We start from the raw sequence: 22,122 nt of genomic DNA, 5'->3' as shown, positions 1-22,122 counted from the left end.
TAAAACATATTTACCGGTTTATAGATAATATAATATATAATATAATACTACCGGATACAACTTACCAGCTGCTTAGTGATTCATTTAGTTTTGTTTTCAATATTTTAATAAAACTTTATTGTTGAAGGACAGAACGACAGTCCTGTCGTGTTAGATGCCTTTAAGATCACTTCATAAAGTTTGGAATTCTGAGCTTTAACGTAAAATACGATCATCCTGTTGTCACTTTGTGGATTAAAACATATTCAGATCCTTAATTTAAGGAAAAGTACAAATATTACAATGTAAATATACTCGATAACAAGAAGATTATATTATTTTATATTATCGACAGTTGTGGAAGAAATATTCAGAACTTTTTCTTAAGTAAATGTAGTAATACTACAATGTACAAATACTCAAAAAAATCCTGCATTCAAAATGTTGCTCAAGTAAAGACACAACATTATATTTAAAGTACCAAAAGTAAAAGTACTCATTATGAATAATAACTATATTCAGAATAATATAATTGACCGCAGTAATCTTGAGAACTCCGACAGCCCCTGAAGGCAGCACCATGACAGCGCTCTTTCGACTGTCGGGTGAACTTCCTCCTCGTTCTCTCATCTGTTTCCGGTCTGTGGTCCTCGTTCCTCTCGTTGTATTTGTGTTTCATTAAACTTCATTCAAACTCTGAAAACACAACAACAGTCTCCGAGATGAACGCGCTGCTGCGGCGGGTCGGAACCGGAACCTGGAGAGGTGAGTCTGTTTATAAAGAGACGAAGAAGAACAAGTCTGTTTATAAAGAGACGAAGAAGAAGATCCGTTCAGACACGAGCTTACAGTACAAGTACTAATACTACAGTGTAATACTGCTCTGTGACAGTACAAGTACTAATACTACAGTGTAATACTGCTCTGTGACAGTACAAGTACAGTGTAATACTGCTACCAAAGTGTACAAATACTGTAGCAAGTACAAAAGTACTCTGTTACAGTAAACATTAAAGTACGACAGTGTTAAAAACAACAAACACTCAAAGTTGCATTAATTAATTGTGTGTCTGTATGTGTGTGTGTGTGTGTGTGTGTGTGTGTGTGTGTGTCTGTATGTCTGTGTGTGTGTGTGTGTGTGTATATGTGTGTGTGTGTGTGTGTGTGTGTGTGTGTGTGTGTCTGTGTGTGTGTGTGTGTGTGTGTGTGTCTGTATGTCTGTGTGTGTGTGTGTGTGTGTGTCTGTGTGTGTGTGTATGTGTCTATGTGTGTGTATGTCTGTGTGTGTGTGTGTGTGTGTATGTGTCTGTATGTCTGTGTGTGTGTGTGTGTCTGTGTGTGTGTGTATGTGTCTATGTGTGTGTATGTCTGTGTGTGTGTGTGTGTGTGTGTGTGTGTGTGTGTGTGTGTGTGTGTGTGTGTTTTAGGTTTCCACATGACAGCCCCTACGATGACCTTTGACCTGAGGAAGGTTGATTTAACGTCTCTTGAACAACGTAAACTAACGTTTGATTCTCACTCCATGGTGACGGAGCTCCAGAGCAGCGGTGACAAAACTATTCAATATATTCAAACAATTCAATATATTCAATATCAAAACGACTCTGAAGGGTTTTTCTTTCCCCCGTCTTGACTTGCAGGGTTTGAGAAGCCTCAGGCGGAGCTCATCGTTTCGGCTCTGGTTACCTTGACGACGGCGAACATGGACATCGTTTACAAAGACATGGTGACCAAATCCCACCAGGTAGGAGAGTACACAAGAAACACCTTCACCGCAGTAAAACGAGCATCCGTGTGGCGTTGATGGCTCAGCGTTGTGTCGATTGTTCTTGGAGGAAATCGCTCTGCAGCAGATCATGGCTCACCTGGACTCCATCAGGAAGGACATGGTGATCCTGGAGAAGAGCGACTTCGCCAACCTCCGATCTGAGAACACGGTACAACCGCGCCTTTATTCATATTTATATTTATATTTATTTATGTTTATTTATTTTTATTTATTTATGTTTATTCATATGTATTTATATTTATATTTATATGTATTTATATCTAAATTGATTTATATTTATTTATATTAATTTATATTTATTTATATTTATTTATATTTATTTATGTTTATTCATATGTATTTATATTTATTTATGTTTATTCATATGTATTAATGTTTATTCATAATTATTCATATTTTTATTTATTTTTATTTATTTATGTGTTCGGTTACAGTTTTTTACTGTGAAATAATACTTCACCGGTTAAACTGTTTTTATGATGTTTTGACGAAACCAAACAAATCACTCTTCTGTTGTTTCCTTGTAGAAGATGAAGCGAGAGTTGGAGCAGATTCAAAACAGACTGAAGGTCGGAACGTGTTTTTATATTTAAAGTAACGAGTTTATTACAAAATGTTTCTTGGGATTCTTTTGATCTGATGTGTTTGATGTTTGTTCAGGAGGAGAGTCAGAAAGTCAGAGCTGAAACCAAACTGGACGTCAACCTGCAGAGCAGCAGGATCTCTGACGTGGTGAGAATGAGAGAACGAGAGAATGAGAGGACGAGAGAGTGAGAGGACGAGAGAGTGAGAGGACGAGAGAGTGAGAGGACGAGAGAGTGAGAGGACGAGAGAATGAGAGGACGAGAGAGTGAGAGAACAAGAGAATGAGAGGACGAGAGAGTGAGAGAGTGAGAGGACGAGAGAGTGAGAGGACGAGAGAGAGTGAGAGGACGAGAGGATGAGAGAGTGAGAGGACGAGAGGGCGAGAAGAATAGAGGACGAGAGAATGAGAAGAATAGAGAGCGAGAGGACGAGATGAAGAGAACGAGAGAGTGAGAGGACGAGAGAGTGAGAGGAATACAACGAGAGGGCGAGAGAACGATAGAGTGAGAGGACGTGAGGGCGAGAGGAAGAGAATGAGAGAACGACAGAATGAGAGAGCGAGAAGAATAGAGCGAGATGAAGAGAACGAGATGAAGAGAGCGAGATGAAGATGAAGAGAACGAGAGGATTGCAGCAGGAAGTCGTTGATCAAAGTCCCTCGAGGAGGAAATCAATGTGATGATTTAAATCGTTGAAAGAACCCGTCTCGCTCACTGTTGTCTTTAAAGGTCTTCAGCAGGAACATCAGCCGGTGAAGGCACCTGAAGGCACCTGAAGGCACCTGAAGGCACCGTAGCTCAAATATTAAACTTCTAAATGTACTCATAGATTGGGTGTGATGTACTCGTCCCGTCCTCGTCGTCACATCTGATGTTTATGATCAATAAAAGTCCTCAAATAGAGACGCTCATACCCGCTCATACCTGAGATGATCTCGTTGTGACGTCCTGAGATCATCGGCATGTTTCTCATCTGACAGAATGTAAACAAACATCGTCTGAAAGATCGTTTTTGTTTTGTGTGTTTTTCTGTCAAGTTCAGTGAACAGGAGAAGAAGCTGATGGAGACCAGTTCAGAGTTCCATCACAAGGTATACTACTACTGTAATACTACTGTAATACTACTGTAATACTTCTACTGCATGCACCTACACACACACACGTGTGCGATGTGATTGGTCGGTGTGCGTCTCTCGTGGTCAGAAAGCCGACCTGGAGAACGACAACATGGAGATCAACAGGAAGATCGACCTGCAGGTGGCGTCGCTCAAAACCGTCCTGGAGTCTCTGAAGCTGGAGACCATCCGCTACCTGGCAGGTACACAAAGACGTATCTAACTGTAGTACTTCACTACACGGAGGAAGTATTTTACTGTAGTACTTCACTACACGGAGGAAGTATCTTACTGTAGTACTTCATTGTTTGGTCGATAAAATGTCAGAAAATAGTGACAGATGAGACAAAAAGTACAATATGTACCTCTGAGACGTAGTACAGTAAAAAGTACAATATGTACCTTTGAGATGTAGTACAGTAAGTACCCTCCAGTAAACACACTAGTAGTACTACTGGTAGTAATACTGTGTTCTCTCCTCAGCGACCGTGTTTTCCTGCCTCGCCATCGCTCTGGGAGTTTACCGGCTGTGGAGGTGAAACACAGCCGGGACTCGTTTAACTCGTCTTCCTCCGCCACAACAAAGTAGTTCCGGTGAACTCAGCCGCTGCAACGAAATATCACAGTTTAAAGTCAGTACTTTAGTACAGAAGTACTGTCAGTTAAAGGAAAGTACGCAGAAGAATCGGAGTGTACTGGTACTATGAAGTACCAAAGCACATTTACTCAAGTACAGTATATAAGAACAGCGTTGAGGTACTTGTACTTAGTATCTTCATTTAATGCTACTAGATATTCTACATCACATTTCATTTACTTAAGTAAAAGTACAACAATTTAAAAATAGTCCATTACTACTTCCGTATAAAAGTACTAAAGTATTATCAGCTTCCGATACTTTGAATGATTTTAAATGCAGTACTTTTGCTCGTACAGAGTACTTTTTAAGTGTCGTATTACCACCAGATCAGAGTACTAAATGCTAAAATACTTCCCTCTGAAATAAAGTGGACTAGAAATATTAAGTGAAGTACAAGTACCTCAAATATGTACTGAAAACTATGTGCATGAAGTAGTGGAGATATTATGACAATCAGAGAATATTTAATAAACCTGTTTATTACTCTAATAAATCTATTAAAACTCTTTTATTTGATAGTATTGTGTTGAATTTGAAGGTTTGATTATTGAATATTGTTCCAAATGTAAAAACATTCGTTGTGTTTGTACATTTTAAATAAAATAAATAAACCAAACGCGTGTCTAATGTTTAGGGTTCACTGCTGAGAGGAAGAGGTTTTGTGTTTTGTCAGAAATTCAACAGAAGAAGAAGAAGAAGAACCACTCCATGTTTCCATTTACATTATGAAATAGTTTCAGAATCTTTTTAAAAAGCAGACAGGAAACAGCTCATCTTCATCAAGTTCGTCCAGTCTCTTCGTTTCCTGTGAATCGAGGGCGGGAAAGACGGACTCCGCCACCAGCGATGCGTTTAATGGCCGCAGAAATGAACGGCATCAATAAATAATATAAAATAGTAGTAAAGAGACATTCCTGTTTGAATCCACGTAGCTGAGCAATTTTTACTTAAAATACTAATATTCTTTGTAAATATTACTAAAAGAATTTCACCAAAAATGTTCGGCCATTTTAATAATATCTTCTGACATTTTACAAATATTTTTCAGGGAATAATTGGGACTAGAATTTTAAACTTTGGTAGAAACTAAGCAGACTTACAGAATGTCGCGACGTTACGAAGCGTAGAGACTAAACCAGTAAAATTAAACAACGTAATGCTTCATCCACACGTCGTCACAGTGAAGGACAGTATTACAACAGACCAGTGACGACTTAGTTCGGCTAATTTTCTGTAACCAGTGTAGCGTTTAGCTAGCGTTAGCTAGGTGTCGAGGAACTAGCTAACACCAGCTAGCTAGCTAACCCAGCGGCAGAAATAGCAGGGTCTCTGGAGTAGCTAACTAGCTAGTTAGCTAGTTGCAATTTATTTTGTACTAAAGATAAAATAATTGTATTAATCCCTGAGTTAAATTAATTATAACAGAATAAAATATAAACTATTAAGTGTAAATTACACTGACACCATTGCAAAATAGAACATAATTGTAAAGTAAAAAAATAAAATTAAAATAAACGACTCACTCTCACAAAATAAAAACACCAGAACAAGAATATTTAATTCACAAAACCTTTATTTTTGTTTTGAAACCTAAATGACAATATAACTGTTCAAAGATCAATCACCGTTCACACAAACAAAGTTTCAGACTCTTTTATTGAAGACCAAAGAAAAACAAAGACGACTTTGTTCCTCCGCAGCACGATTCCTGAAGAGGGGGCGGAGCCTCCTGTCGTCCAATCAGAAGATGCTTACCTTTAAACGCAGCTACCCGCCATTTAAAATATCCATCATCAATATCTACAGACAGGCGATTCAAATCACTGTTACACCACAGATATACCAAAAAATACTTTAATTTATAAATTAAATCATTTACATCTCTTTGATCTCAAAAAAGAAAAGAAAAAGGGAAACAAAACATTTCTTTTTCTTTTTAAATAAACAGTTTCAATTCACAGAGAAACAGGAAGAGACCAGAAATGGTCGCGCAGAATCCAAATACAAAAATGTATTGAAGTTAATGAGGAGCTCGGCCTCCGGACGATAAAAACACCGAGCGGTTACGCTTCACTTTGATCGTCTGTTAAAACCTCCGTCTTCACAGCAGGGAGCTCGCTCGCCTCAGACTCTACTTCCTGTTTGACTGAGGCGGCGGCGGCAGCAGCAGCAGCGACAGCACAGGAAGTGACCTCCTCCTCCTCCTCCTCCTCCTCCTCCCTCTTAATGAAGGCGCTCAGCGGGTGGTCCGTCAGCACCTTGTTGGGCGACGGCGTGACGTCGAGATACGACGACGTCTGAGGAGACGAAACAAACGGCTGTTCAAACGTCTCTCGCTTTAAACTAGAATCATCTTTTATGCGATTTATATTTCTCTTACTTACATTTTTATAATCTTCAAAACAGGCGGGATGGAAGTTCTGAGGAGACAAAACACGTTTATGGTTCATTCACGCTCATTTTACAAAGATGTTTCAGGGACAATGGGACTAGAATGAATGGGATTTGTAGTACTTCAACCACTACATTGTCGGTACATATCACTGATATCTGACTGATGTAGTTGTACACGTTGGTACCTTGTCGTCCACCCGGAGGGCGTCCTTCAGGAACCAGTCCTCCTCCTCCTCCACCCAGTACGTCTCAAAGGGCTCCTGACAGATTTCACACAACTGCAGGAGGAAGAACAAAATGAACTATAGCGACGTGACGGTGACCCAACACTAGGCGACGCATCGAGCGGCTCCCGTCTCACCTCTCCCACTTGGTCCTTGGTGGCCTTCACGCTCTGGAACTCCTTCTCCTTGGCGGCCTGCTGGCTCTTCTGGACCTCCTCCTCGTTCTCCTTCTCAAAGAAGTGACTCTTGGCTCGCTCCTCAAGGTCGGCGATCTCCTCGAACTCGACCCAGTCCTGATGGAGGGAACACAGGGTTAGGGTTATGCATGAGGGTGAGTTTAAAGGTGAGGCCTGGAGGCTGGCCTTCAGTCTCAAGAGGTCCGCGTTTCTCACCCGGAGGCCGTAGTACCAGCGGCGGTGCGTGATCTTCTTGCCGGCCACTTTGCCGGCGTGGTTCTGCCTGAAGTGCCAGTCCAGGTGGTCTGCGTACAGGTCGGTCTGAGCCGTGGTGAACCTCATGCTGCACAGGCAGCACTGGTTCCCCGAGTACAGCTTGGTCACCACGCTCTCCAAGCGCCTGAGAGGAGGAGGAGGAGGAGGAGAGTGAGTCACAACACTTACTTATTACATCGATGATCTGAGATTAATCAACTCACTGTTTCAAGTCGTCCACGTTGAAGCTGGTGAGGTCGGGGATGTCGTCCTCCTCCTCTTCCTCCACCTCCTCTTCCTCCTCCTCCACCACCACCGGGGGCGGAGCTACCACAGGCGTGGTAGTGGGTTCTGGGGGGGGGGGGGGGTAAATGTACATGTTAATAACAGCAGCTTTGTGATTAAACCCCGGTACCGTTTCATGACACGGCGAAACGTTTCAACGCAACAGAAACAACGGTCCCGGCTCACCGGCGCTGGCGCTGGGTGCGGCGTCGGGCTGCGAGGGCTTGATGATGCCGTTGGAGATGAGTTTGGACAGCAGGTCGTTGACGTCAACCTGACCGAAGTGGTTCTCTGGGGGGGCGACCTGCGGAACTGAAGGGACGCGAAGAAAACCCGTCAGAAGCATTTCATTTCTTCATGAACAACGAGAGGAACACTGAGCGTCAGAACGTACTCTGTCCGAAAGGCACCGGGTTCTGAGGCAGGAAGGACTGGTTGAGGTTCCCCAACATGTTCCCCTAAAAACAACCACAGAACAGGTTCACATGAAGACCAGCTAACAAACACAGGAAGAAGAAGAAGACCACATGATGCTGCTCGTAGAGGACTCGACTCACCGGCTGCTGCATGCCGACAACAGAGGGGGCGGTGGGGTTGTAGAAGGGGGCGGGGCCAGGCTGGCTGAAGGGCGGGGCCTGCTGCATGTTGAAGAACTGAGGGTTCATGGGCTCCGGGAACCGCTGGGGGTTCATGCTGAAGTTCTGCTGGGGGTCGTAGATGGGCGGGCCCATCGGCCTCATGGGGGGGGGCTGCATGTTGTGTTGGGGAGCGAACCTCAGGGGCCCCTGCTGGCCGGGGGAGCACTCGTAGTGCGGGGGTCCGCCCTGATGGGGGGGCACGTTGGGTAAGTCAAACCGGGGCCCCGGCTGAACGGGGGCCTCGAACCTCATCGGACCCATCTGGTTTGGAGCGCCGTCGAAGCGCCGCTGCTGGAAGCCCATTGGTCCGGAGCCAGGACCGGGAGCCATGTTGTTCTCGAAGCGCCGCGGTGCGTCGAAACGCTGCATAGGGCCCTCGAAGTGACCCGGTCCGGGCCCCTGCTGACCAATTGGACCGTCAAACCTCCCGGGGCCCTGAGGGCGAGGCGGACCGTCGTACCGCCCCAAACCGTGAGACATGTGAGGTCCTTCGAACCTCTCCGGCATGTTGTGGTGAGGCGGGCCGTCGAACCTGCCGGGACCCTGGTGGTGAGGCCCCTCGAACCGGGACGAGTCATCGTAGCGACCGGGGCCCTCGTACCACCCTGGAGGGTGCGGTCTGGCGGGGCCCATGTGTCCCGGCCCGTCGTACCGGGGCGGGGGGTGTCCTCCGTCGTGAGGAGGCGTGTGTCCCGGGGAGTCGCTGTGCTGCCGGACCGAAGACAGCGGTCCCGCGCGGGGCGGCGCCTTCAGGATGGATTTGGGGGGAGGAACGGGGAGGTCCAGATTGAGGGGCCCGTCGTCAGAGTGCTCGCTGTTGGGGCTCTCGAAGCGAGGGATCGGGCTCATCTCCGCCGGGTCCTTCTGGTGAAGAGGCGAAAGGCGCTCGCGCTCGAACCTCGGGGCCGCCAGCGCCGCCTCGGGGCCGACCGGACTCGGACAGTTCCTGAGGACCACGGTGCCCGAGGGCGGGGGCCCCTCTGGCCTCCGTGGGTCGGGGAGCCGGGAGTCGGCGGGCGGGCCGTAACCCCGCGGAGCGTCGTAGCCGCTCTTCTGCTCCTCGCGCTCGTCGAAACGCGGCCGCTCCGTCAGCGGAGAGTTCCACTCTCTCTCACCTGGAATCAGAGAAGAACTCGCGTTTACCGACCGTCAGTGAAGCTCACGCTGTTTTAAAGTGAGTCCTGAACGCTGCGTCTCTCTATGTGCTGACTCCCATGATCTCCTGAGTGAACTGGACTAGATGTGTAAGCTTTGATCTCTTTAGAAGAGTCTCTAACCCTGCTGAAGTGATCGAGACCCTGACACCACGCTGCTCCAGAACCTGACCTCTGACTGCTCTGTGGATAAAGACGACAGGTGACAGATAACATCGTTCACAGATCACGTTGAGACAGAGAACAGACTGGCGGCGGCGGCCGTGTCGGCGGTGGACTCACTGGGCTCTCTGGGGTCGGCCCTCCTCCTGAAGCGAAGGCCCGGTAGAGACTTCAGAGTCGGGAACTCTTTCCCGTGGTTGTACTCCTCGATCAGCCGCGGCTCCTCGTGCTCTTTGCTCCTCCTCTCACCTGAAGGAGTCGTAGAGAATGAATATCCTGAATCCCTTCAGCATCATGAATAAACCCATAAACCCTCAGCTCACCTTGCCGGTCCCGTGGCGCCCGGCCGTATTTCGGGTGTCCGGCGCTTCGCCCGCTGCCGCCGGTCTTCGTGCCGGGCCCCGCCTCCTCGCCCTCCTCCGGACTCTCCTCGCCCTCCCACTCCTCCCCGGCGGCCCGGTGGGTGACCTGCGTCTTCCTGAGCTTGGACTTGTGCTCGTAGTACGACAGCTCGGCGGCGTCCATGTTGTCTCGGGGCCGCGGCGGTGGCGGCAGCGGCTGCGTGGACGCGGAGGGAGGCGAGCTCAGCAGCTGCAGCTTCTTGGCGGGGAAGTCGCCGGCGATGACGGCGTCGACGTCCCAGCCGTCGGAGCGCTGCTGCTTCTCCTCCTGGTACTGGAAGAAGTGTTTGATCTGGTGGGCCATGTTCAGGAAGTCCTCCTGGGAGATCTCGCCGCTCTCCAGACGCTTACTGGCCTGCAGAGAGAAACCGTGACCGTTAAAAGGACCGACAGAGAAACACCGGGACTGTGGCGTCTTTAGTCACGGTGTCACACCAACAGTATTGACGGTTCTCCTACAGGTCTACATCACAGGCCCTACCCTCCGCAGCAGGTCCTTCTTGGAGGCCGAGTTGAGGACTTCGGGTATCTGCATGTTGGCGTCCACGCTGAGGCGGTGCTTCGGGGTCCGGGGGGTGGTGGGCCGGGTCGGGGTCCCGTACTGTTTGTGTCTCTGGGGACCCGGCTTCACGTGAGAGTCCTCGGGAAGCTTGGGACTGAAGAGGAAACGGGACCTTTAGACAACAGAGTTCTAAACGACCGCTAACCGTGTGAGAGGTGACGGTTTGAACGTGTGATCCAAACTTAAAGTAGGATCAAGATCATCATGACGTTTTTACAAAATCACAGCCTTTACTTGAGAGAATCCTCACATTTAAGAAGCTGCAACCAGCAGAACTTCTACATAAGTAGTACAAACTATACATTTGAGGACACATTCAGGTGAAATACTCACTGTTTGTTCTCCTCCCAGCCGCTCCTCCAGCGGTGAGGAGCCTCCTTGGCCTCCTTGCCGCCTCCGTCGTGGCTCCTCGGCGAGTGAGAGTCTCTGGACTCGGAGTGCCGGTCCTCCGCGGGCCTCTTGGACCTCCTGCTGTCCGGCTGGTTCTTCTTGGGCGCGGCGGGCCGGTCCCCTCGGCCCGGCTTGATGTGATCTGGTCCGACCCTCCTGGGCTTGCCGGGTTTGTGAGACGGCGACACGGAGCTGCTCCGGGCTGACCGCCTGTCCTTCCTCTTCGGGGAGGAGGAGGAGGCGCCGGCGGGCGAGCGGGACCTGGACCGCGAGCGGGTGCGTTTCCTGGCGTGCGTGCGGGCGTTGCCCCCGGCCTTGAACTCGATCTTCTCCGTGGACTCGACGCGCTCGTGTTTGCCCACCGAGCCGTTGACCAGCTTCCCCTTGTGGTCGACTCCCCGGGGCGCCTCCTCTCGCTCCTTCTTGTCGGGGCAGCGCTTCTTCTCCTTCAGCTCCTCGTCTTTGGCCTCGCCGCTCTTGTCCTGCGGGCGTTTCTTCAGCCGGGGGTCTTTCTTGGTGCCGTCCGCCGACTTCTGGATCTCAGCCTCCACCTTGTTTTTACTCTGGAGGACTTTGGCCATCGGAGACGGAGATTTGGACTTCTGCTTCTCCTCCGACGCCTCTTTCCTCGGGGTTTTCACTTTGTCCGGCCGGGTGGGCTTCTCGGGCGTCAGCACCGGACTTCCCGCCGCTGCGTGGCCGTCTCTCTTCCCGGCGGGCTGTTCTTTGGGATGGGGGGCCGACGGGGGTCCGGTGCGGTTCAGCCGGGGGTCTCTGGTGGGCGGCTTGGCCTCCGTCTGAGTCGCAGGAGGGATCCACGGTCGGACCGCGGGGGCAGTTTGGCCGGCGGTCTTCGCCGCTACGTTCTGAGACGAAGCCGAGGTCGCTGTCGGGATCACAAACCCTCCGGCCTGAAGACACAAACAGTCATGAACTAACCTCCACACGAGGAGGACAGACCAACAGGAGACAGATACATCATCATCATCATCATCATCATCATCATCATCAGGAGTCATCTATGCTAGCACTCAGTGGTACAATAAGTGAAGTGTGTGCAGAGTAAAGCATAGAGAGGTTTGAGACGACGTCTCTCAGGAACTTCTAAAGAACCGATAGAACCTTTTACTCAGGACCGTAACAATACTCTGGGTTTTACTCCTTTAGAACCGGATTTCTTCCGACGCTAAATGCGGACCCTGGTGGTTCCTACCAGCTGAGCTTTGGTCTGCTCCAGCTCCAGCTCGATCTTCTTGTGCTGAAGCTCCAGAAGCTGCTTCTGTTTGGCCAGCAGCTGCTGTCGGATCAGCTGCTCCTGGGTCAGGGTGAACTGGCTGGCGGCGGTGACGGCGGCGACCGGCACCGGCACCGGGACCGGCTGGGGAGCCGGTACCGGTGCCGCCGCCGGAGCCGGCGGAGTCGGTGTCGGCTGAGCGGGAGCCGGCTGAGGAGAGGGAGCATCTTCAGACTGAGACAGTCAAGAGAGAAGACAAAGAGGACAAATGTAACGACAGCATCGATATAAAATCAGCAGGACAGACGAAGGTCAAGTCAGCGTCGTAGGACAGCTGGTGCTCCGTGTCTTTAAACATCTAAAAGCAGCCGACAGGATGCACTTTATTGTGAAAGTCTGGCACAGATCGTCTGGATCGAGCACAGCTGGATTTGAGTTTCACGGATTAAACCGGGGGACCGTGTGTTTGATCCCGGAGATAACAGGACGGAGCGTCACGAGTCTGAGGATCAACCGGCGGTCAGAGACAGACAGACAGACAGACACACACACACCTGCTTTAAGAACTTGGGGTTGACGTGGATGCTGGCGTTGACGGTGGGCGGCAGCGGCTTGATGGGCCACGCCGGGTCCACGGAGTTGACCCGCACGTCCAGCGCGTACAGCTTCTTCAGAGGAAAGACGTCGTCCCACGTCGAGCGCAGCTTGAACAAACTCTTCCTGGTGTTTTCATCCACCTACGAACAGAGGACATGACTTGGTCCACAGCTAGCAACAGAATATATAGCATCATACTGCAGCAGCATCACAGCAAGGCTTCTACATGTAAGCAGCTCTACGTCCACTACCAGTATAGAGGTGAAAACACAGGTTTAGCTTCAAGTTCAAAAGAATGACCATCAATGATCCCTCCCTCTTATTTAAGCTTTAACGTTTAAGGACACAGCAGCAGAGTGCAGACCACAGAATGAAGCAAGCAACAACAGACAGGAGGAAGTGGAGCGGCTAAGAGTCATAGTGCTTAAAAGTTTAACACAAAGCTAATAGCAGCAAAGAGAACTGTACCTTTTCAAAGACACATATAAATGAAGTGATTAGGTTTTTAGCAAACACTGCAAGGTACTCTCCTCCAACATTCTTCACTATGGAATCCACTAAGTACAAAACTGGAAGCTTCTCTGCAGATGGGGCCTGGAGCAATAGAGAACTCGACAAGTTTAGAACACAGCAGGGGTTAAACAACAACATTTCAATCACAGGTGTGTCCCCCTCACCACCCTCTGTGTGGAAGACATGTCACAAGATGTGTGGACGAGACAAAAAAAACAAAAACAAAAAACGTAAGGAAAAAGTCAGTGCAGAGTGAGGAAGAAGATGTAAAAACCAGCCCACAGTCCGGGTTCTTCTTCAGTCTGGAATCAAAATAAAAACGGAGGTAAAACACTCCAATAAGGTCCTCTGTGATCTGAGACCAACCCAGAAGAAAAAGCTTCATCTTCAACAGCAGTCAGTCACTTTAGATTCTGCAAAGACATCTCAGGAAGTTAGTGATCCTTCCCCAAAGTCAGGGAGAAAAAATAAACATGTCCATGATGCATTGTGGGTAAAAAAAAAACAAAAAAAAAACAGGCCACTGAGTCCAGTCCTCCGGAGCCATTTACCTCCAAAGAGGGTTTATTCCTTAAACCGCTCTTTGTACTTTACCCAGGCGACACGTCGGAGAGGTTTAGTTTAACTTTTGATTCACTCACACTCGGTTTTAAGAGGGGTTCTCCCGTTGGGTTGTTAAAAAAACCTTTTAGAGGATCTGTGGGCGTTTAGTTCAAACAAAGCTGCATTTTAAACTCTGCACATGAAGCAGAAGATCCTAAACGCTGCAGCGTCGACAGTTAAAACTGTCTGTCGTGTCAATAAATGGAAACCAGAGTCGCACCAATAAATTACACTGGGAAATAAAAAATGACAAAAAGCACATTTCACATTTTTTATTATAACAATTTTAACCATTCAATCACATTTCAGTAATTCAAGATTTCACTAGTGAATTAATGCAGAGAAACTGAGATGAATTCACTATAGACGGCGAGGCCGCGTCCTCCTGTGTCGACCAATAGCTACCCGGCAATAATTAATAACAATAAACATCAATGTGGTCCGGCCTCGAGCAGCAGAGTATTAGTGTGACGGACGCTCAGAATACTTCTAGAAGCTGAGGAGAAACCAGCGCTGTGAACGTCAAAATCCACCGTAAACCAAACCAGCGTGTCGGAAGAAGAATCATAAATATTATACATTACATGTATTGTTCAAATTAGCTTCAATTAAGTTTATTGTTCTTAGAAACACACATGTGACCGATTTCCTCGTATTTTTAAACTTTTCGGTCGTCGCCATCTTTGATCAATCACTGTGTAGCCCCGCCCCTAAATCATCCCCTGCTTTATGGTCTGTGTGACTCTAAATGGAGCATAATGTACTAAATGAACATCATGCTGTATTGAAGAAGACTGTAAACTAGAGATTGAGACCATAAACTCATGTTTACAATGTTTACTGAGGGAATAAATCAAGAGAAAAGTAGAGTCATTTTAGACTAGACTTCTATACAACCAGAGGAGTCGCCCCCTGGTGGACACTAGAGAGAACGGAGCTTTAAGACGTGAACGCTCACTGCTTGTGAAAGTTACACTTGGACCAGACAGCCAACAACTTTCAGGAACTAGTGATTTAAATACGGGTTAAATAATCATGTGTTTGCACTGGGAAGTGGATTTACCTATAAATAACCATCGGCTGAGATACAGAGTCTCTTCCCTTACAGTACGACGACGAGGTGAACCTGAAACCGTTGAGTTATATATTTAGATCTGAACATAGAGGCTCCGACATGTTTAAGCTGCACGTCTGTTTCTGTGTTACATGAGTTCACATGATTTGACAACGAAAAGCTATTTTTGCTCCTGAACAACCTGTTTTTAAAGTCCGCCATGTTGTTTTCTTCTTCATCTTCTTCTTAATAAAGTGGAAACTAACCAATAGTCGAATTAATAACCGTCACCACTTTGTTAACGACGTGTTTAAATAGCTAATTAATCAAACAAAACACGTCTTTTAATCACGTCACGTAAAGTAATTGCTCGATTTCACACGTTATTTTAAACACAAACCACGTTTAAAACGATCTACTTTACGGTGGATTTTAACGCGTTCCGATGAAGAGAATCCTTAACTAAGAAGACTACGTGTGTGTTGTTGTGTTTGAACTTTAATAAAACACACAAATATTGTCATAAATAAAACGGGATGTATAGCTACGTGACATGTCGCTATAGCTGCCATGTTTTTACGCTAAGCTAACAGCTAGCTCAACAACAACTTGAGGCCTTGTTGCTACACATACAATCCAGACGCAAAAACACCTGAAATTGAAAGTATTCTATATATTTTGTTGTTATAAAAACCTTGCTTATTTGCGCTTCAATAATAGCGACGATATCCTTGGCGAAGTTGAGGTTTTCCTCGGCCAGGATGGTCAGCATGTTGATGTGCGGCTTGCTGTTGAACGTCAGGTCCTCCAGCGACGACTGGTACTCTCGGCACGCGTCTTCTCGAGCTGCTTTGTCGGCCATCTTTGCGTGAGACCCGGGAAAACCTACAGCGGCTCTATCGATACTAACGTCACCATTGATCAGCAGCAGGCAGTCCATGAACTCATGGAGATAACTTTGTTCTGACTCGGTGATAGATGTAAAAAAATAAAATAGAAAAACGCCGGTTTTGTGGGTTTTATTTCGAGCCGTCGCGTCTTTGTCGTTAGTCGTTCATCCGACGACGACAAGAAGATGGCGACTGTTAGCTGAAGGCCGCGTACGTCACGCGTTCACGCTATCACGTGACGCGAGTTCACGTCCCTCATTGGCTTGTTTTTAGGGGCCGTGCGGAGATCGGGTTCTCGGTTCTCATTGGCTCCGGTGAAACAACAGCCAAGACGAGTGAGCCAATCAGATCGAAGCCCTCTGTGAAGTTGGTGATTACGTCAGCTTGTACAGGCCGTACCACCATGAGGCTGAAGCATGGCGGATCACTCCGCTGGTTTTAGGGGATTAATACAGCAATATTATCTGTTTTTATGATAGAAAATATAACTAATATATTAAAGTATATTTAAACAATTCAAACATATGCTATAAAATGTCTATACTATTTATTTATGGGATGAAGTGGAAGTATAAAGTAACAGAAAATATTTAAGCAGTTCCCAAGTATTTTAAATGTGTACTTGCTAAATAAGTAATTGTTGGCTCTGACATCCACTATAAAGAGTATATTAAAACCTTACAGCTTTGTGTAATTTGTATAACTTAATTTAACAAAGTTTCATAAGTATTAAGTATCAAATTCAGACCTGAAAATGTCTTACACATATATTAAACTGTATATTTCTGGCAGCTTGTAGAATTTTAAATATATTTTAAAATAATTTTAAATTCACACTTAATTTAATATTTTTACTTTAGGCCTATATTATTTTTTTGTCTTGTTCGGAATATAAAACTGAATTTCTTTTAAATAAATTATTTATAAAAGTGTCAAACTCAGATTTAAGGAAGTCAGAATCTATTGTAAGAGTTGTTTGATTTAAAGGATGATTAGAGTAACTACAGATGAAGAGTATTTATCTCTATTGCACTAATAAAAAACAATGTACCTGATATAAAAAGACAGTTTGGGTTTAACCTTTGTTGTCTTTTAAAAGCCCTAAATAAGACTTTTTAAAAAGGAGCTGGGGACATTAAATTGTTTCCAGATGTTACACTGACGAGTGATTTAGACAGCTGTGTGTGTGTGTGAACATTTCAATAACATTTAAATAATGTGTATTTAAAGCTGTGAGGCTCCATTAGACGCAGTGATCAAACACCAGAGAGACGTCGCTCCTCCAGAACTCTGAGGATACGACTCGGCTCAGACGTTCATGCTCCTCTGAGGTTACGCCACCTGCAGGTTTAAACATTCCTCCAAAAAAAAAAAAAAAAAAACACACAAAACGTTCTCAAAGAAGAAATGCTCAACGACAAAAAACGAAACAAAACGATGAAAAAAACGCTCATTTAAATTGGATATATTTTCATGCAGCTATTACTCTTTTAATAATTTGTCTTATTTCAACTCCACCGAGAGAAGAAACAGAATAAAGACCGTTCTATCATTTGAAGTGATTAACTGATGGGTATCAATTTATTTTCCATATAATGACTCCTGGATCATCGCAGGCATGTAAAATAAAACATTACTCAACATCTTAATGAGCGGAACTCACGACCAGCTGTGATGTCAACAATAATAAAAAAGAACAAAACACACTGCAGGAAGTAACAGCGCAGTGTTGACGTCCACGCAGACAGGAAGTCGTCCGTCTTTAAAAGATGGAGGAAAATGAATTCACCATCATAAAATAATCCCGTCATCTTTTCTCCCAGAGTCCGTTTCATCAGCTCGTTCTGCTTTCTGAGGAAACAAAGTGAAACCAGGAGAAGTTCTCATCACTCGTCCTATGAATCAGTAAAACTTAAAAACACAGCTTGTCTGAATGAAGTCTTGTACTGGATTAGATGGTCGACACGTTGGAGCTGAGCAGAGGAACGGTCACGGATTACTTGGCCGGGGTTCGAGTCCCAGAGGACACAAACATCTCCGCGCTAACGTAGGAATGATTTGATTGGGTTTCCCATGATGCTCTGCTGCATCCCGACAAGAACACAACATTTCAACGCATGTTAAAAATCAACAGATGTTTAATATATCAACAGGAGGGTGGCTGGATTATGAGACAACGGGGCCCTGGAAGGATTTTGTCTCTCTGAAGTCGGTTTCAGTCTCTTTGAAGTCGGTTTCAGTCTCTGAAGTCAGTTTGAATCTCAGAAGTCGGTTTCAGTCTCTTTGAAGTCGGTTTCCGTCTCTCTGAAGTCGGATTCAGTCTCTCTGAAGTCGGTTTCAGTCTCTCTGAAGTCGGTTTCCGTCTCTCTGAAGTTGGTTTCCGTCTCTCTGAAGTCGGTTTCAGTCTCTTTGAAGTCGGTTTCAGTCTCTGAAGTCGGTTTCCGTCTCTTTGAAGTCGGTTTTAATCTCAGAAGTCGGTTTCAGTCTCTTTGAAGTCGTTTTCCGTCTCTCTGAAGTCGGTTTCAGTCTCTGAAGTCGGTTTCAGTCTCTCTGAAGTCGTTTTCAGTCTCTTTGAAGTCGGTTTCAGTCTCTCTGAAGTTGGTTTCAGTCTCTGAAGTCGGTTTCCGTCTCTCTGAAGTCGGTTTCAGTCTCTGAAGTCGGTTTCCGCCTCTCTGAAGTCGGTTTCAGTCTCTGAAGTCGGTTTCCGTCTCTCTGAAGTCGGTTTCAGTCTCTGAAGTTGGTTTCCGTCTCTCTGAAGTCGTTGTCCGTCTCTCTGAAGTCGGTTTCCGTCTCTCTGAAGTCGGTTTCAGTCTCTTTGAAGTCGGTTTCTGTCTCTGAAGTCGGTTTCCGTCTCTCTGAAGTCGGTTTCTGTCTCTGAAGTCGGTTTCCGTCTCTGAAGTCGGTTTCCGTCTCTTTCAGTGAACCAGAGCTCTCAGGCGCTGCTGTTGGTTCAAATGTTTCAACTAAACTTTAGTATTTTTTTGTCTGACTTTTACTTTAGAAGAAATCCTCCAACTTCGTATTTCTACACCAAATGTCGGCATTAAAACAAATATACACATAACAGCGGTTTGTGTTTCTTTATACATTTTCGACTGGATTTGGTTGCAGATGAAAAACACCATGAGGAGATCCACATTTCTTTGTCAGTAAAAAGTACACGGTCTTGGGGGCCCCTGCTGCTGTGCCTGGTTGAACCCGTTAGTCCCCCCTGGACCGCAGAGACAAACAAAAAGAAACCCAACACACTGGCCTCAGATCTGCAGTCATTGTACTTGAAGAAAAGAGTGACGTGAAGTTCAGAGGAGAAACACTCCGGCTGGTTCCCCTCCTCCTCCTCTTCATCATCTTCCTCTTCCTCAGTTTCAGGCGTCGGAGTCGTCGCTGCTGTCGCGGCTGATCTCGATCTGCAGTGACGGCAGGCTGTCCAGCCGGCTCTTCTTGATCTTGTGGGTCAGACGCTCCTGTTTCTGTTTGATCATGGCGCCCCACATCTTCTGCAGCGTGGAGTCGTCTTCTTCCTCCTCCTTCTCCTCTTCCTCCTCTCCGTCGCCTCGCGTCTTGCTGCCGCCGCCGCCGCTGACTCCGCTGACTCCGCCCTCACCTCCGTCGCTCCTCCCCGAGGACGAAAAGAGACCCGACGGCCGGCTGCTCGATCTGCGCTCCTGACGACCGGAACCGCCGCCGTCGTCTTCACCAGAACCGAGTCTGCTCCACAGAGCACCTGCAGGACACACACACACACACACACACACACACAGATATAAATAAACACATAGAACACACACACAAATATACGAGAGGGACGTTCTGTTTTATTCTCTGTCTGCGGTCCTACTTGTCTTCCTGTCTTTGGACGAGTTGGAGAAGACGGCTCTGTTGTCCTGACTGACCACGCCCAGTCTGCGGTGCACGTCTCTGATTGGTTCTCTGGCGGGAGGCGTGTCTCTGGGGGAGACGGGGGAGGGGGAGCGTCGTCCGTCGGGGGAGTAGCGCCGTTTTCCCAACCGCTGCCGTACGTCTGTAGACAGACGGACATGTTTTAGAACTCGACAAAACAAATAAATCTCATGAATATAAATATTTTATAATATATAATCTGATCATCTGACCCGTCTTTCCGCTGGGGGCCACCGGGGGGGGCTGTCTGTGCTGAGTGAGTCCTTTTCTTTTCTCCTCCAGCAGCTGCCGGACGTCCGTCACTTTGGGGGGCGACGTGGACTTGGCTCTGGTCTGAGATCCAGACTCCCCGACCCGGTTCCTGCTCACAAGACCAAAGAGTTCCAACGGGGAAAAAGGAAAATCAATTTTTCTGCAGGTTTAAGGCAAAAACTTTCAAAAGAACTTTTAAAAACAACAGAATGAAAACAATAAAAGCTCTAAAACAAAGGATCTTATTGTGAAGGGCGGCTCTGACCGGATGCTCTTTAGGTGTCCGTCCAGCTCGTCGGCATACATCGTCATCTTCTTGCTCTTCTTGGGCGACGGCGTGGAGATCATCTTCAGCTCCAGGTCGTAGTCCATCTCGTCCGACTCCGACCACGGAGACGGGGAGCGCTCGGCCCGCCCGCGGAGCCCCGCCCCAGCCGGCCTCGAGCCCCCGGGGGCGGGGCCTCCGGGGGCCCGTTCGCCCCGCTCCTTCTCCGCCCGCTCTTTGTACTCCACCACCCGGTCGTCCTCCTCCATGTCCTCGTCGCCGTCGTCTTCTTCCTCCTCCTCCTCCTCCTTGATGGGCTCCTCGGGCAGGTTGACCAGGTCGGCTGGAGAGAAGAAGAAGAAGAAGAAGAAGAAGAAGATCTTCATCAACTAAAAGATCAAAGTCTTCACAGTCACATCAACAGCTGTCTGTTTGGCATCTTTAAAGCTGCTCTGTGGAGATTTCTTTTTTTTTCTTTCTTCCCCCATCAAAAAGCGTCGTATTTCCTGTTTTCCAAAGTTAGTCTTAGTCTAGCTTTAGTCTTCACAGAGCTGGTAAACGCTTGTTACCAGAGTGACGGTGAGTGTACGGCGGCGTGTGTCCCATGTTGTCTCCAATCAGAGGCTTCTTGGTCTTGATGACGTCTCTCTGGATTCTCCGGGTGTGAAACCTCCTCTTCCTGAAGACACGGACCCCTTTCAGTTACTTCACTTAAATATGCATCATGATACACATCCTCAAAATAATGGTTTCATCAGAGAAGAGGACACCAGCAACAACTAAACCTCTAGATAACCAGAGGAGTTCGTCTCACCAGGAGTTGCTGAGGATCCCCTTCATGCCTCCATAGTTTGGGTTTCCGTACTTCATGTAGTATCTACTGCGACGAGCGGCGCCCAGCTCCTTCTTATCATCTGGAACAAGAACACGAGGAACGATCTTCATTAGAACTTACACCTGCTGTAGACCTGGTTTAACTGAGGGTTAACTTAAACCTGCTGTAGACCTGGTTTAACTGAGGGTTAACTTAAACCTGCTGTAGACCTGGTTTAACTGAGGGTTAACTCAAACCTGCTGTAGACCTGGTTTAACTGAGGGTTAACTCAAACCTGCTGTAGACCTGGTTTAACTGAGGGTTAACTCAAACCTGCTGTAGACCTGGTTTAACTGAGGGTTAACTTAAACCTGCTGTAGACCTGGTTTAACTGAGGGTTAACTTAAACCTGCTGTAGACCTGGTTTAACTGAGAGTTAACTTAAACTCACCATGAGTGGCGAAACGCAGGAGGAGTTTGTTTCCTTTGAAGGGTTTGATGGCCGGTCTCAGGTCGTTCCTCAGCAGAGACTGTCTCTCCGCCAATGACAGGTCCTCCACCTGAGACACAGACAGGTTCACAGACATGTCCACAGACAGACAGGTTCACAGACAGACAGGTAGGTCCACAGACAGGTGCACAGACAGACAGGTCCACAGACAGACAGGTCCACAGACAGACAGGTTCACAGACAGACAGGTTCACAGACAGACAGGTAGGTTCACAGACAGACAGACAGGTCCACAGACAGACAGGTAGGTCAACAGACAGGTCCACAGACAGACAGGTCCACAGACAGACAGGTCCACAGACAGACAGGTACGTCCACAGACAGGTCCACAGACAGACGGGTCCACGTCATCGATCATTTCAGTAAACTACCTGAACGGTCTCCGGCTTGGTTTTCGGCTCCTCGGCGTCTTTCACCTCGATCTCCTCGCTGCTCTTCTTCACAGCTTCCTCTTCGTCCTCCTCCACCTCGCCCTCCTCCTCCTCATCATCTGACCCTTGACCTCCACGACCTGCCAGGTAAAAAAAACAAAACAACACGCTTCAGTTCTCCTGAGAGTATTTATGTACACAGACTGACCTTTGAGAGTATGTTAAAGAGTATTCGTGTACACAGACCTTTGCTCTGTTTGGCCGGCTGGTCGGAGCTCTCCGTCTCCGTGGTGACCTCCTCCGGGTCGGTCATCCGGCTGCTGTTGACGAGAGCTCTGATGGACGTGTTGTCATCAAGCCAAACCACGTT

General features: G+C 47.3%; 3 protein-coding genes across 4 annotated transcripts; 1 reads left to right on the top strand and 2 right to left on the bottom strand.

The window, feature by feature from the left end:
- Positions 1 to 591: 591 nt before the first annotated feature.
- Positions 592 to 4,723, top strand: ccdc90b (coiled-coil domain containing 90B). Its single transcript, XM_068731778.1, has 9 exons — positions 592 to 744; positions 1,407 to 1,526; positions 1,620 to 1,723; positions 1,815 to 1,916; positions 2,296 to 2,337; positions 2,429 to 2,500; positions 3,390 to 3,443; positions 3,556 to 3,670; positions 3,951 to 4,723. Exons 1-9 carry the CDS (start codon positions 702 to 704, stop codon positions 4,004 to 4,006), a joined length of 708 nt encoding a protein of 235 aa, XP_068587879.1. The 5' UTR covers positions 592 to 701; the 3' UTR covers positions 4,007 to 4,723.
- Positions 4,724 to 5,662: 939 nt separating this feature from the next.
- On the bottom strand, positions 5,663 to 15,819 carry pcf11 (PCF11 cleavage and polyadenylation factor subunit). Of its 2 annotated transcripts, XM_068731611.1 has the most exons (18): positions 15,444 to 15,819; positions 13,048 to 13,173; positions 12,537 to 12,719; positions 11,962 to 12,216; positions 10,692 to 11,659; positions 10,278 to 10,452; positions 9,719 to 10,151; positions 9,516 to 9,644; positions 9,357 to 9,416; positions 7,999 to 9,194; positions 7,836 to 7,899; positions 7,628 to 7,753; positions 7,381 to 7,507; positions 7,118 to 7,301; positions 6,863 to 7,018; positions 6,687 to 6,779; positions 6,492 to 6,527; positions 5,663 to 6,404 (listed from the first exon to the last, which is right to left on the bottom strand). In XM_068731611.1, exons 1-18 carry the CDS (start codon positions 15,687 to 15,689, stop codon positions 6,171 to 6,173), a joined length of 4,791 nt encoding a protein of 1,596 aa, XP_068587712.1. In that variant the 5' UTR covers positions 15,690 to 15,819; the 3' UTR covers positions 5,663 to 6,170. The 2 variants fall into 2 exon arrangements, with proteins under 2 accessions (XP_068587712.1, XP_068587713.1); XM_068731612.1 differs by lacking the exon at positions 9,357 to 9,416.
- A 1,379-nt stretch (positions 15,820 to 17,198) lies between these two features.
- ncbp3 (nuclear cap binding subunit 3) lies at positions 17,199 to 22,116 on the bottom strand. Its single transcript, XM_068731738.1, has 9 exons — positions 21,999 to 22,116; positions 21,753 to 21,892; positions 21,322 to 21,430; positions 20,871 to 20,970; positions 20,626 to 20,735; positions 20,057 to 20,399; positions 19,752 to 19,900; positions 19,478 to 19,660; positions 17,199 to 19,363 (listed from the first exon to the last, which is right to left on the bottom strand). The coding sequence occupies exons 1-9, from the start codon at positions 22,063 to 22,065 to the stop codon at positions 19,005 to 19,007; spliced, it is 1,560 nt and encodes a 519-aa protein (XP_068587839.1). The 5' UTR covers positions 22,066 to 22,116; the 3' UTR covers positions 17,199 to 19,004.
- Between the last annotated feature and the right edge of the window lie 6 nt (positions 22,117 to 22,122).

Source organism: Cebidichthys violaceus, unplaced genomic scaffold, assembly GCF_023349555.1.
Source record: "Cebidichthys violaceus isolate CVI_PGR_0920_01 unplaced genomic scaffold, fCebVio1.0.p SCAF_53, whole genome shotgun sequence".
In the NCBI taxonomy this organism is placed as follows: domain Eukaryota; kingdom Metazoa; phylum Chordata; class Actinopteri; order Perciformes; family Stichaeidae; genus Cebidichthys; species Cebidichthys violaceus.
The sequence above is the reverse complement of the archived record's forward strand: the minus strand, read 5'-3'. Positions and strand labels throughout refer to the sequence as shown.